This window comes from Opisthorchis viverrini (assembly GCF_000715545.1).
Source record: "Opisthorchis viverrini unplaced genomic scaffold opera_v5_9, whole genome shotgun sequence".
Taxonomy (NCBI): domain Eukaryota; kingdom Metazoa; phylum Platyhelminthes; class Trematoda; order Opisthorchiida; family Opisthorchiidae; genus Opisthorchis; species Opisthorchis viverrini.
The window spans coordinates 2,382,533-2,396,276 of NW_008751665.1; the positions used below are offsets into that span (position 1 = coordinate 2,382,533).

Genomic DNA, 13,744 nt, shown 5'->3' on the forward strand with positions numbered 1-13,744 from the left:
CCTCAGGTGAGTCGTCTCCCACCATCACCAACTCAATTTGCAACCAACTTTGCTCAGGGTTGAGCCAAGTGCTCTCTGCCGGGGGATCTTGCCGGAATACTTGTCAATCACTACTCTTCCACTGTTCCACAACCAAGCGCTCTACTAAAAAATTAAGATCTTCATATCCTGAGAACGACCAGTGATCCACCAGGCCACTGATAGTTGTATTTAGTCACTCACAAAGCGCGGTTGAACGGAATAGTTTGCATACTAAATGCGCCAAAACAGGGGTCGTTTCAGTAAACGTTGTTTCATTGAGCTTTGGGATAGTCTGGGCTTGAGTGAAGGTCAAATTAACATGTGAGTCTAATTTCGGCTTAAGATTCAGATATTCACGATGCATTAAAATGCCATCATTGTCATCAGTAGATTCAAACCGGAAAAATTTCCGATCTTCTCGGCTAACCACTGGTCTACTTACAAGTATAGATATCGAGGAAATGAGTCACGCAATCAACTATTTTCTTGTGAGCTTAATAAAAAGACGACAAACTGATGGTTGACGCATGACCTCACGGATGACCTCACCATTCGTACTGCAATGGTGTCAGAGAAAAAAAACAGATAGAGAAGTCGACAAGAACGATTCCGATGCACAATCACTGCACACATACCAACACAAATAATATATCCATGATATCGATATTGTTATATATATATACCCCAAATGTGACCAGTCAAAAGAATTTTGTGTCAAATGCAAAGCGCTCAAAACCATCGCGGACCAACAGAACATGATTAGTTTGGAATATTGGATTCAGCTAACGTGAGGTGACTGGAGACAGATTTAATGTTGGCAAAATTTCCGAGACTCTTGTGAACAGTTTGATGTGTGAGAACAAAGCTACTGATGTGCTATCCATCCCAGATTAGACGGGGATGGGCTGACTTGGGCTAGAGCGAAGAAGGATCTCCCAGGGCTTTACACAGCTCATCATTGTGTGGGTCTGACCTCTCGGTAAACTTATATATATATATATATATATATCAGACATTTGTTCACCACTTCAAAGCTGTTCGGTATTTATGTTCTGTTTGGTATCTCACACCAGCCCACGTCAGACAAAACTATGTGTATTACGTTAGGATGCAACCAAACACGCCTGACTTTCCAGCAAACATCCGAATTTCTCTTAATTCATGTGCGTAAGTCTCATAAGATTTGGATGATGATGTTGACGATGCTTGGCCGTGAAGAATACGTCTCTGTTTTACATCCAAACCGCTTCACCTGGGCAAATTGTTAGCCTTTCGAGTCCCAATAAAACAATCACTAATACAAATATGTATTCGGCCCAAAACAGTCACATCGTCATCCATTGAACTCGGACACTTGGAGCAACGCGGATCACCTGGGGTGGAGCATCGTTTTGAAACGGGTCTAGTGTAACGTTTGGGGGCACATCGTCATCCTAGAGTGGCAATAATGGTTGTTCTATAGGCGAAGTTGGATTGTGTTCCACATTAGTCAGTGTGGCAAAATATATAACTTTTGAAGTGCACAGAAGCAGGGACTGCAGTGTCTTGTGTGCAGACAGACTAGGTATGTAAAACACTTTTACAGGTGGTTCCAGGCCATTACATGAGTTGCGTAATAGCTCAGGTTGAACGAGCTATGCGGTACACCATGAACAGCCTCGAAAGCGGTTTTGCTGGCTAACCAGAATTCTAGGATATCGTAGGCAATCGGTTCAATATCCGGCATGAATTTGTTGGCGAAAAAGTTTGGCGCGGTGAATAAACGAGGCAAGTCACCGATACCCAACATGCATATGAATCTAATGAAGCGTTTACTGCCACAAGGTTCACCAGATATCTTCCATATCTTCAATCGTGGTATCAACCCAGTCACCGTTTCCTCATGCGTTCCCAAAAACGCTCCGGGGATTTTGAAAACATGCGGATTATGGTTCAATGTTGGGAAGAAAGCCTCGTCCGGAAAAATTTCTCGATTCACCATTGATTCGTGAGCTTTCAACGCCACGAGTAACTGCTGCGCTTTGTTGTCGTTGTTCATGTATTCGACAAATTCACGTCTGACCACGACATGAACGGATCCTTTGTACCAGGTTATCTGCAACAAGAGAATAACAAAATGCTTGCATTAACATACGGTTTTGCTCTTGTCTAATTCTAAGGCGAAGAAGGTGTGTGTTCTACTGGACTTAGTTCCACCATTGTGATTAGTCAAAGATTTTGACGACTACTTTTTATTTCTTCTATTTGATTGCTTCTTGGACAACATTTCGACTACTGTAGTGAAACCAGTCTACTGAGTAGTTATCAAAAAATACGCTAAGAAACGGACTGAGCTATTTAGCTGGGAGGTCACGGGTTCAAGACTCCTGGAGTTTCATGAGGTGTGAGCTGATGGTGAGTTCTGACAAGGATGAAACAGCCGCACAATGGTTCTCAGCTTTTGAGCATAGACTGATCTCAATGACAGGACGATATTTCCATTAAAAAAGGGTCCTAGAACTACAGTACAGCGTCAAGTGTCATTTCGATGGTATCCGCTGAACTTCATGTCCACTCAATTCGTTCGTTCGACTCTTTTGTTGGGTTCCTTGCTGTGAGTGGGGTACTCAAACTGCGCGAGATTTGGTCCACAGATAATCAGTCATGTTACATTTAGAAGCCACGCCTTTCATGCTATGTGGGAGCAGATTGAATTGGAGGACTTACTTACCCATTCAAGATGGTGACCGAACTCTCACAATCCCATTGTCAAGATCGGAGATGAAGACCGATGAAGACCCGCTAAATTCTACGTCCCGTAATCGATATTTTCAAAATAGTTCACAGTTTTCTATTTGTTTAGACGTTCGGGACAAATTCTAACGGTCAATGTGCGAGTTACCATGTTGGGATGGACTCGACTTGGTCGAAGTACCCGGATCTTGACCATTTGGTCAACAGGGTTTTTTGTTGTGCACTTTCTTTCAAAATTAATGAGACTTAAATGTTACTTTGATATTCATTGAGCTTCTTATCTGTTTTATGACAGACGTACTGAGGTTTGATGTTCCTCGATTATTCGAAACTGCTCATCTTCAAGAATGGCACCATATATCCTTAGCGTCTTTGGATCGTAGTTATTGTCATTCTGATAACCAATTAAACGTGTCAGCAATCAACAAACCGTCCTCTTTTCGATTTAGTGTTTGCTCTCTGCAGAAACTTTCTATGTCCCTGTCAAACTGGGTCTATTTTTCGAAATAATTCGCAATGTCGGTTACTAAAACAATCAAAAGGAGCATCGTACTGGTGGGTTGCGAAACACTATTGCAGCAACCCGTTTCTTTCGATTTTTTTCGCTGTCCTTCATCTTTGGACTTTCACACTTGCAAAACATTCCCCTAAATTTGTTACCAGTACTGACTTGTTACCCGAAGAATCTCGAAATATCTTGTTAGAGTGCAAACCTTTATACAGACCGGATGAAGACAAATACAGGAACATCAGGACATCTTGGGACATGCAACGTCTCTCATTATGTACTGCACTGAGTTTTGCCGATGTTTTGTCCTCGATTCTAACCGTAATTCTACAATCCCCCCCTAACAGCTCATCCACAGTATCGAGGCTATTCCAGCTACGTGTAGGACTATGCCCACATGTATTTGGACTGTCTCTTGTCTACCAATCAGTTATCCTGGAAAGAAAAACCAGGCTTTGCTGATTTGAAAACATACTGCTCTCACATACTTTCCACACAGCCAAACTGTAGTGTTTATTTGGTGTCCTGATATCGGAACCAACCACGACCTTTCGTCCAATTCACATCTGTGGTATTCACCTGCCACACATACAGAACTCCAGACCTCCTTAAGAGATTGCCTTCTCTGAGGTGGGGTAATTGTTCTGTTTTCATTGGTAAAGCAGCCATTTGGACCGTGAAGATCTCAAATTGTAAAGTCACTGAACGTGACTTGCTTCAACTCGTGAGGGCATTTGATGTCTTTCTGTAATGGCTAGTCTGCATACTTCTTTTACCTTATGGATAGCCAAAGTACGTTGCGAACGCAGAGCATGGCAAGCCACCAACTGAACGCCTCTGGTCCTCAGACCGAATTGACTGGTTTTTTGCTACTCGGTGTATTTGGAATCCAGTCGTTTCTGACATTGAGCACACTTTAGCTTGGTATTGCAGTTCATATGTTGGAGGAAACCTTTAGTGTGATTAGTGGCCTATCGAAAGAAATTTTCTGTCAAGCGGATTTCGTTGTATTACCTTAGTTTAATCCAATTATTATTGTTTCTAACGTATAGAAAATTATTCATACATGCCTGTTAATTATAAATTAGCACATTTTAACCATATTCATGGTGGATCACGACTGGAAGCCTTGGGCACCCGACGTGTTTTCCGCAAGTCGGTGTCCTTCAACTGGCTTTGAACGCGTTTCACAACAAGATGTCTAACACGGTCTTTCCACACAAAGTCAAGACCGCTCGGAAATCTTACAAACAGCTGTTTTTAATATGTAGTGAAACTTCAACTGTCCAAAGTCCAACAGAGCGGATAAAATCAAGGACGGTTGGCTTCGAAGGTGTGTCATACACTATATAAATGTCTGAGTGATTTCTGCCAAGACTGAAGGCTGTACCATAGCGTCGGTGGACTGATACGTTGATGCAGTATATCGCCGTTGTTCGTGTCCAGATATTTTAGCCAACCGCGGCTCCACCCTGGAATCGGTCTACACACTGAGAAATACAAATAATATGGCTATTTAAGTTCTTTTCCTGTCAGGTGATCGAGTGGAGCTTCTAGGAAATTCAAAAAATGTGCTTGGGTCAAAGGTTAAGGATGCGTAACCTAATGGCGTATTGAGTGAAAGCCAAAACTTAAAAGAAGATTTGATCTCTTTGATTTATATTTTCTTTTCAGTTGAATCTATGGGACAATCTGCACCCATTTTATTCCACCTAACAGTCAGTGGAGGTTATCTGTCGGTTTCTCTTCTAGAGTACAAGAAGACTTACTTTCGTTCATCAAGGAAATAGCGTTTTTTGCTATGAATTTTACGGAAGGTGAGGTTGAAAAACAGCGTGGTCATATAATGTTTTTGTGGGAAATTTTGGGGACGCTATCATTCCATGTTTAGTGCCAGAGCTTCTCGACAGGCCCGCAACCACATTTCTCTCTGATATTCCAGTTCACGATTAGTAGCTAGATTTGTTTAACTTCTGGAAATAACTCCGAACTGAATAGTTACTTTATCTTCCTAACCCGATGTGGCTTTTTTTCTGCTCACGCCCGGGGTTCAAAATCTGGTCAGGCCAAAGGTAGGCTTTGCTTACATGCTCCGATTAGACCAAAGCCTTTCTAATCAGGCTGAGTAGAAAATAACCGAGCCAGGATAATAGGGGGACGAACCAAAGGAAAGTAATGCAAGGAAAGACAAACAAACCAGTTTTATCCGAAATGTATGATCAATCGGACTTATAATATAGACGCAAATCGCCTGCGTCAACAGCAGTAGAAGCAGATAATGGCCACTTGCTTTTTATAGTCGAGACATAAACAGCCGGCTGCAAAAGGGTTGCGGTTGTGGGCTCAAACTTCAACGACAATGGGCTCAATTTGTACTACAAGTGAACAATAATACCGTTTCGGTGCTGTTGTTTTAGACAGCTGATCGCCGGCAGATTGATCGTTGATCGATCGTGACAATACCAATCACTTTGGAAGTGTTAACCTACCATTGGCTATACAATGGGTTGCACAACAAGAAGTCTTGAGTGATTCTGAAATTACTTTGGTAGGTTATGCCACTCCTTCGCATTGTTATGGACAGAATAGCACTAACAACGGATACCTTTATTAATCCTCTATACACAAAAAGACCATTTGATGTGGCGAGAGACGATGCAGTGAATGCCAATGGAAGAAGACTAGGAACAAAACTGAATAAACCGACAAGGTTGTTGTCATCGATTCATTTTACTGACCCACAATATAATCACATGATGTTTGGGACACTGTCAAGGTCTTGACAGAAGAACGCCCATGGTCATCGGTTCAAACTGTTGACTCAGCTGACAAACAAAAGCAGCAGTGGTCACGAGAGTAGCCCAGCGTTTAGCGACAGATTTCTCCGCACATCTCTTGTTTGAAGTCTGAAAGGCTAGGGCTTTTTGTCTGCTAGGAAAGACCACAACAGTGCTGCACACCATGCAGTAAGACTTAAGGCACTGCCAAGGCACACAAATGGTGGTAGTTTGAAAACGTTCTGTTTCTTCACGATAGTCCGGATTGCACCACATCTTTGGCAACTTTTAGCTGCTATGAAATCTGCAAGACGCCTGCATACAACATCAAGTGAAATGGAACCTTAAATCAATGAATGAGTGGCAAATTAAAGAGAAGATGAAGCAGAAGGACGATTACCACTTTGCCGACATATGGAAAAGTTTGGACACACAAACTTCTGGATATCACTATCAATACTTTCCCACTGTTTGGTCATTTTTAGTGTGTGCAGTTTTCCTGTCTTAAACGCATGCAATTAAATACCGTCTCATGCGGCGCTCCGTGATAATGTCGGTTGAAGGCGGCTGGCATATGAGTATCTGTACTAAACTCACCCCCCGGGTCTGTTTGTGAGGAAAACATCCGTTGCGTCTTCGATCTGGATTTGCTTAGCGTACGGACTAACTTTTTCGTGGGGATAGCTCCTTGTATACTACTCATTAACAAACATTGAATTTCCGATTTCCTGTAGTTGTGTATCATTGGTTATTTGCCAACCAAATCTTTAAAAGCCACCGCAAACTCCAAAGTTTGGTTTAACAAGCTGACTGTTCAATTTTTGCTGGCAACTTCCATTCTGTATAGTATTGTATTAAATTCATTTTGTTGCAGTTCACTGATCTGTATGCGTCTAATCAGTTTTGTGGACCGGTAGGTGACCTTTTGTGTACGCTGTGGGTTTCAATCTTCACATGATTTAAGAGTCATGGATAATCAGTTGGGCTTGTTGATAGCATTGCAACTGTCCTCCATATTTGTCCTCCAGTCTTACTCAACCAATAGCTCACGTTGAGTGCAGGACTTTTGGCGGTTTAACGCGAACAGCATGTGGCACTGCCTTATATGCGACGGTGTCCATTGGCATTATAGCACGTATCATGTAAGTTAAGAAACGGATGCCAGTCAGCCCTTAATTGGCCAGTCTCTCCCAGAATGGCCCAGTACATAATTGCTTCTTTTTTGTTGTACCCCTAGCGAGTTTCACTATTATGAATCCTCCAAATTTCTAAGCAAATGTTTATGAAGATGACTGCGAAGATGACTGTGACCGTTCCATTTGGCTTGTTTACACTGCTCGGTACATCTTTGATTGAGCCAGGCATATTCCAGTGTTTACACCATCCTGGAGCACGCAGTACTTAATTGACGTCAGCAAGTCGTAGGTGTTCTTGTGCAGAGCAAATGTAAATACATCTGCTTGACAGGATTTCCAATGACTGGTACATTGAATTTATGATCTTAGAAAGAACATGGTAAGCGAACCCTGGGGGTAACAAATCTGTACCCTATCCATAGAAGTATAGATTCATTTTGCTGTTTTTGCGAAAAATAACACGCCCTTTACCGTCTGGTGCCTACCTGTAAATTAAATAAATAAATAAATAAATAAATAAATAAATAAATAAATAAATAAATAAATAAATAAATAAATAAATAAAAAACAAATATATATAAATAATCAGGAACAATAGGTTAAAACTAAGTAGCACCTGAGTGTTTCTGGTCTGGGATGTCGACGGGCATCTGTGGAGTTTTGCCGCATCTCAAAATTTTTGGGAGCTCCCGGACGAACTTAGAGTCATTGCGGTCCCCTCAGGACGGATGGTATCTATGCCTTGATTGGATTTCACAGCAGCCTGATATAATTTAATGAAGGGGGGATTACTGACTGGTTGAGAACAGGTTGCACAAATTTCAGTTAGCGATTACTGTAGTTTGGTCTCCATACATGAAGAGAGTTCTGTGTGAAGTCAGGCTATTTAAATGGTTGCCTTATGGCTGAAGGGAAAAACTACTGACTTTTTTGGCAAAATTTGTTGACCTCATCATGTCTGTTTTTGTCTGAGGATCCGTGGTTATACCATCCTACCATGCAGTGGAGAAATCAGGTCCCGACTAACGAATGTGGTTTTTTTATCCGGAGTATTTGATAGGGTTTCGAGTAGTACGGAGTGTCAAACAGCCCTCAACTGCTTCATGGTTTCATCGATATCATTCATCAAAATCTTATCAGGCTCGTCTAAGGTGATACCGCCGAACCGAACACCAAAGGTTTCCTTTTTGTCAACAAATCTCAACTTGAACAAGGGTTATCTCAATGAATGAGTTTGTATGCACCTTAGCTCATCCGTTTTTGAAAAAGTAAACAGGATATAGTAACACTTTCGACAGAATATCCTCGGTCTCATGCTCAACCTATCCATGGAACATGTTGAGAAAAGGTCACTCTTTGGTCTCCTATTTGGCCGCAACTGGAACTATCTCACTTTTCAGGAACAATCCGACACGCACGCGAACCATTTATGATACTTTCGGCTGGATTTGCTGACTACAAGTAAAATATCGCTTATAAAGTTTTTCCGGATGTTTATGCATGATGATGCATGAGCGTAGGGAGCCATTCTGACGGATCGAAAATAGGACACTTCGTTAACTAATAGAAATATTGTATACCAAACACTCCAAGGGGGTTGTCCACAAAGAAGGGCCATTCTTCTAGATGAAACGTCAGAAAGTTCTCAGCTCACCAAGGGATAAAGCGATATATACCTCCTGAAGTTAAATCACCCTTAGAAGAAGCGATGGGGTCTTCAACCCCCTGAAAACGACTGTGGCTGAATCCTAACGCAAATAAGATGAATAGGTCCAAAAAGAGTTCAGTTGGTTTGCCAGTAGACACCTAAGACCTTTCTCTAAACCTGTCATTTCCATAAATGATAAAGAGACCATAGAATTTGGATCAAAACCTGATTGTCAGTTCCACTGCGTGAATCCGCCTGATTTACCCGTGGTGTGTGACCCAATAACTCCTCTCACTCTCTGAGCGTGACCGACTTGTGCAATGAATAGTTTTCATGTATACCTGATGAAAGTTTTGTCTTTTCGAGCGGGAAATTCCTGCTATTTCTCCCTTTTTGGTGAACTCACTTCACTCTATGTGGTATCCAGCAGACTTACGACTGTCTGAAGCGCTCGAATGCACTCACATTAAGATCAACAGCACCCTCAGGTGGAAGCCGCTCAATATATCGATTTCGGTAGATTGCCTCAACCAAATTCGTCCCATTCAATGCGCGTAAAGCCAGTACCAATTCCAAGTTCGTACGAATTGGAAATTCCTGACCGGTCAGATTGATCCAATACTTCCATCTCTTTCCACGAGCAAGAAGCAATCGAGAACAGGTAAGGTCTGGCTCCAGTTCGGTGAAGTAACCCCAACGCACCTTGGTTCGCAGATGATCTGGCACAAAGAATATATTCGGACCGATACATTCCGCAGCCCGTAATAACATTTGTTCGTATTGCTTTGAGGATTTTGCATCCACGTGGACACAGTAGAAATTATGTGGACGGTGAATAGCTAACAACAGCCGAATCACACGTTCAGGATGTGTGTACACCTGAAGACTGAAGGCCAGCGGGAATTCTTTCTCCACAGGTGTAACCATATAGGTGTAAGACAGCAACGGTATACCGAAATTTCTGAGGCAGTTGTCGGCGATGACACGTTCCGAGTCTTTCCCAGCGATTTCAACCGGCCGCTGAAATTCTCGGAGAGAAATGACAAGTAGGAAGATAAATCCAATCGCAAAAGTTGAATAGAATAATTTTCTCCTAATTCTAATAAATCCGTCAGTAATGTAAGCGATGTAGATCATTTCTCAACAATCAATAATGGGTACCAGACGTTCTGTATATTTTATCGTACACTGGAATCAGTTGTGAGTAATAGGACTGGCAAGTTGATTCGCCAAGGTCACAGTCATTGGAGGTTAGAAAAACAACATCTCTTTCTGTTTGTTTGATTGGCTTAGTCAGTATCGTGGATGTACAAACGAGAGACACAAGCTCGATCTACAGCTCGGATTATTCGTTCAATAGATTCGATATGCGACGTTCCCGATGTAGTCTGATAAACCTGCGACAGTGGATGGTGAATAGCCTAACGTGTAAGATCCACGAAATCCAACATTTGCATCACGACGACGAATTAAATGAAACATGGTGTTTCGAGAGACAATGAATGAGTGTGCTCCATTTTTCCATCCTTCTTGACAGCTGTGACAGCGGGTCGGATCCTAAAATTCTTTGTAATGGATGGAACCTTTTCCAAATGATTCACAGAGGTCAATCCTGCTCGTCCGAAAGAATCCACCCATAGGAAAGGTGTCAGTTAATCGCGGTTTGTCCATCCACGGACTAACTAGGGACCGGAAAAACCAAAAGCTAACGTTGATGTGATAAAGGTTAGGCAGAGGGTTAAAGTACTGTAGCGGACTAGGACCATATCAGCGTGTTCGGATAAATTAACAAGCAAAAGTAACCAATACAAAATCACAAAATCACAATAGGAAAGGAATGAGTAGTCAAATGGGGACTCACGAATGTGTAGATCCAATAGTCCACTACACCGACCCAAATGCAGTAACTGGCTGTGAAAGGAAATATTCACTTGTCGAAATTCACCGCAGATGGGTCCGCGTGAGTGATATATTCCACGGCAGGAAAATTATTCACGGCTAAAAAATTCCACGGGGATTTATTGCGACGTTCAACAGTTGACACAAACACAGAGATTTAGTCCCACTTGTTCAGCAGTCAACAAACGGTTCAACGGAGCGTAAATGCACTCGTTCAGCAAGAAGTCAGCAGGTCGCACCGGAAAATTGTGTATTCGTAACATTAAAACGAACATCATGATACAATGTGAACGACGATTACAAAGTATGGTTCAAGTTCAGGAAGAATGGTAAATGTGACAACGGATTACAGACACTACACATAACTATCTAGCAATGAATACAGAATAAATGACAGCATCTCTGAGGGTCCCAAGTTGTTTGGTGTACTGAAACACGGGCCTTAATTATCAAAACAGGCAGAGGGTTAAAAAACTCTGATAAATGGAGTGCTGACCTCCGTTCTTCGAAAATGTGCTAGTCTTCTAATCTAACCTATTCAGCGTTTCAACCAAAGCCTTGGTGTACCTGTGGGAACTTCGGGAGAGTAGTGTGGACCAGGGTTTGAGGACATTCGGGAGTGGCTTATATAGTGACCCTAATTGGTTTCTGTCTCACCATAATCGTCTATGGTCCATGGTAGTCAGCAGTTTTATAAAAGCTACTTAAACACCAGGAAATAAGAGAAATGGATCACAAAAATACTGAGGATGAAGCAAACATGGAATAAGATTCAGAGATGATAGGTGAAACAGGATGAATTAGAGATTTTATTTGAGAATAATCACGAGTAAGCTGGAAACATAGGTATTTCCCAATGCAAACATTCCTTCTTGATCGATTGCTTCGTTGCTAGCTATGGGTTGGCACAAGCTTGGGAATTAGTTCAAGAAATCCCACTCAAGATGCCACGATGACTCAATCAAACGAATAGTGCCTTCAGCAGTGCATGGTGAGATTCGATGATACCCACTGAACATCCTTTCAGTATGCTTGTACCAGGCATCGCTTTCCGCGTATCCTACTCAACGATAGCTGCAATTCAGTGACTGTGAGTAGATTCTCACATTTCATTGCTTAGAAATCCTCTAATGCTTTCTCACCATGGTATATGCATATTCTTGTTTAGGCTATGTGAAAAAAGTAACTGTTTTAGTTAGTCGTGAACGCGGTAAAAATATCCTGAGAGGGATGCAATTTTCACGACTGAAACAGGGCTAAAAAGTTCCGTTCTTTTGAGTACCGTGACAACCAGTAGTGTGAAAGCTAAGCACTAAGCAGACAAAAGATAGAGTCATCAAAGTAAAGAACGGCGGCTCATTCAACATACCAAATGAACTGAAAATTCAACAAACCTGTATCAGTTTTACTTCTCAAACTGAGCGACCGCCCTATCAGGGAAAAACAAATACACTTGTCAAAGATCGATGTAAAAATTGCCTCCGTAAGTTTCATCTCAAACTAGGTTCGTATCTATTCGCACTCCATGTCAGACAAACAGAACACTCTCCTTTTCGTCCGACTCTCGCAGGTTTGTATAAGCAGTTGGACAAAAAATTCTGGAAAATTTTCATGCCATCTTAACTTGGATTTGTAATCGTTTCAGAGGTCAGCAAAAACCTACTTCTGTCTTGAAGCCTAGCCCTCCTCATAGAAAATTCCCACCGTGTTGTGGGAGGTATTTCGACCATTCGGGGGCGTCCATTTGTAACAGTGGTAGAAATACTTTAGGTAAAATCACCTACCCAAATCGGGAGAGTTGAAGGCTTCGAAGTAACTCATGCAAGGCACTATCGTGCTCTTGTTCTGAACCACATACCCGTCAACTTCTGCTTTAAAGCCACCGAGTGAAGTCCTCTACATTTATCTCTCCGCTTGCAGCTGTTCCTATTGAAGTGGGAAAATGTGATTTCAAGTTTTTCCTACATTCCCGTGTTTTGAAACTAGCTTCTTGATTCCTCAGTTTTGCAACAGTTCATTTTATAAGAAAAGAGGAGTAAGTACGTCGCTGGTCCCTCAGACCTCTTCCAGTAGGATATTTGGGTGAGGAATTAGCGCACAACCAGATTCGACAGTGTACGGCAGTTTTGGAAGAAACGTCCCTGAAGATGTGTCCGGATGCGCCGTACCTCAAAGCTGTTCAAGTTTGTGCAAAAGGTTGTTCGTCAGGTACCAATTGTCATATGTACAGAGTTCAAATCCTGGCTAATGAGTCTGATTAAGAATGGAACCCAAGTTTAATGCTTTCCTGTTTGGTACGGACACACCAAAATGATCACGCCAGGAAGGGAGGGAGCATTGTTTAAATGACAGTAACGCAAATGCTACCATTCTTGAAACCACCCATAAGTAATAGCCAAATTCTCTTCTGAGCTATTAGGTGCTTTGGAATGCCACTTTTGAAATGAGCCCAATCAGAGCACAAAATCGCAGTGAGAAATGGCGATCGATTCCAACGTCAAAACACCCCACGACCAATTATCTCCTCAATTCTATGGAGCGCAATTAAGAACAAGCAGACTTCAACAAGGTAAATGTTTGAGTCATACTGTCCGACAGACGTATGATTAATTCGCAGTGATTAGCTGCAATCAGAGAAAAGTGCATCGAATGAGTACATTCACCCGTAATTGTAAAAGTCTTAGTAAATGTGTTTCGTTTTCATTTAACTTACTACTGGGCGCTGGGTGAGTAATCAAGTGGGATCAAAAAAGAAAGCGTTAGGGTGACGCTTTAGGTTTAAGGCAATCGGATAGATTTCAAAGGCACTCTCTAAATCTAGTCTCAAAAAAGAATAAATTAGTTCATATGACACCTCGATACCTGTTGCATGCTGTCTTCGGGGTAATTGCCAAATTACGGAACGTTTAGAACCGGCCTAGTTTAGCCGTATTATGGATGTTTTTGTGCCCTCTTGAGACTACAGAAAGCTACGTAGGTGAGAACTAATCACACTGCTGATCACACTCGTAGCCAGGTGATC

General features: G+C 41.9%; 1 protein-coding gene across 1 annotated transcript; it reads right to left on the reverse strand.

Moving 5' to 3' along the window:
• Nucleotides 1–1,600: 1,600 nt before the first annotated feature.
• Nucleotides 1,601–9,843, reverse strand: T265_12662 (hypothetical protein; the record flags this gene model as incomplete). The annotated part of the gene is made up of 2 exons (XM_009164844.1): nt 1,601–2,116; nt 9,289–9,843. Coding segments are annotated over 2 exons (1,071 nt in total), but the record flags the coding sequence as incomplete, so codon positions are not given.
• Between the last annotated feature and the right edge of the window lie 3,901 nt (nt 9,844–13,744).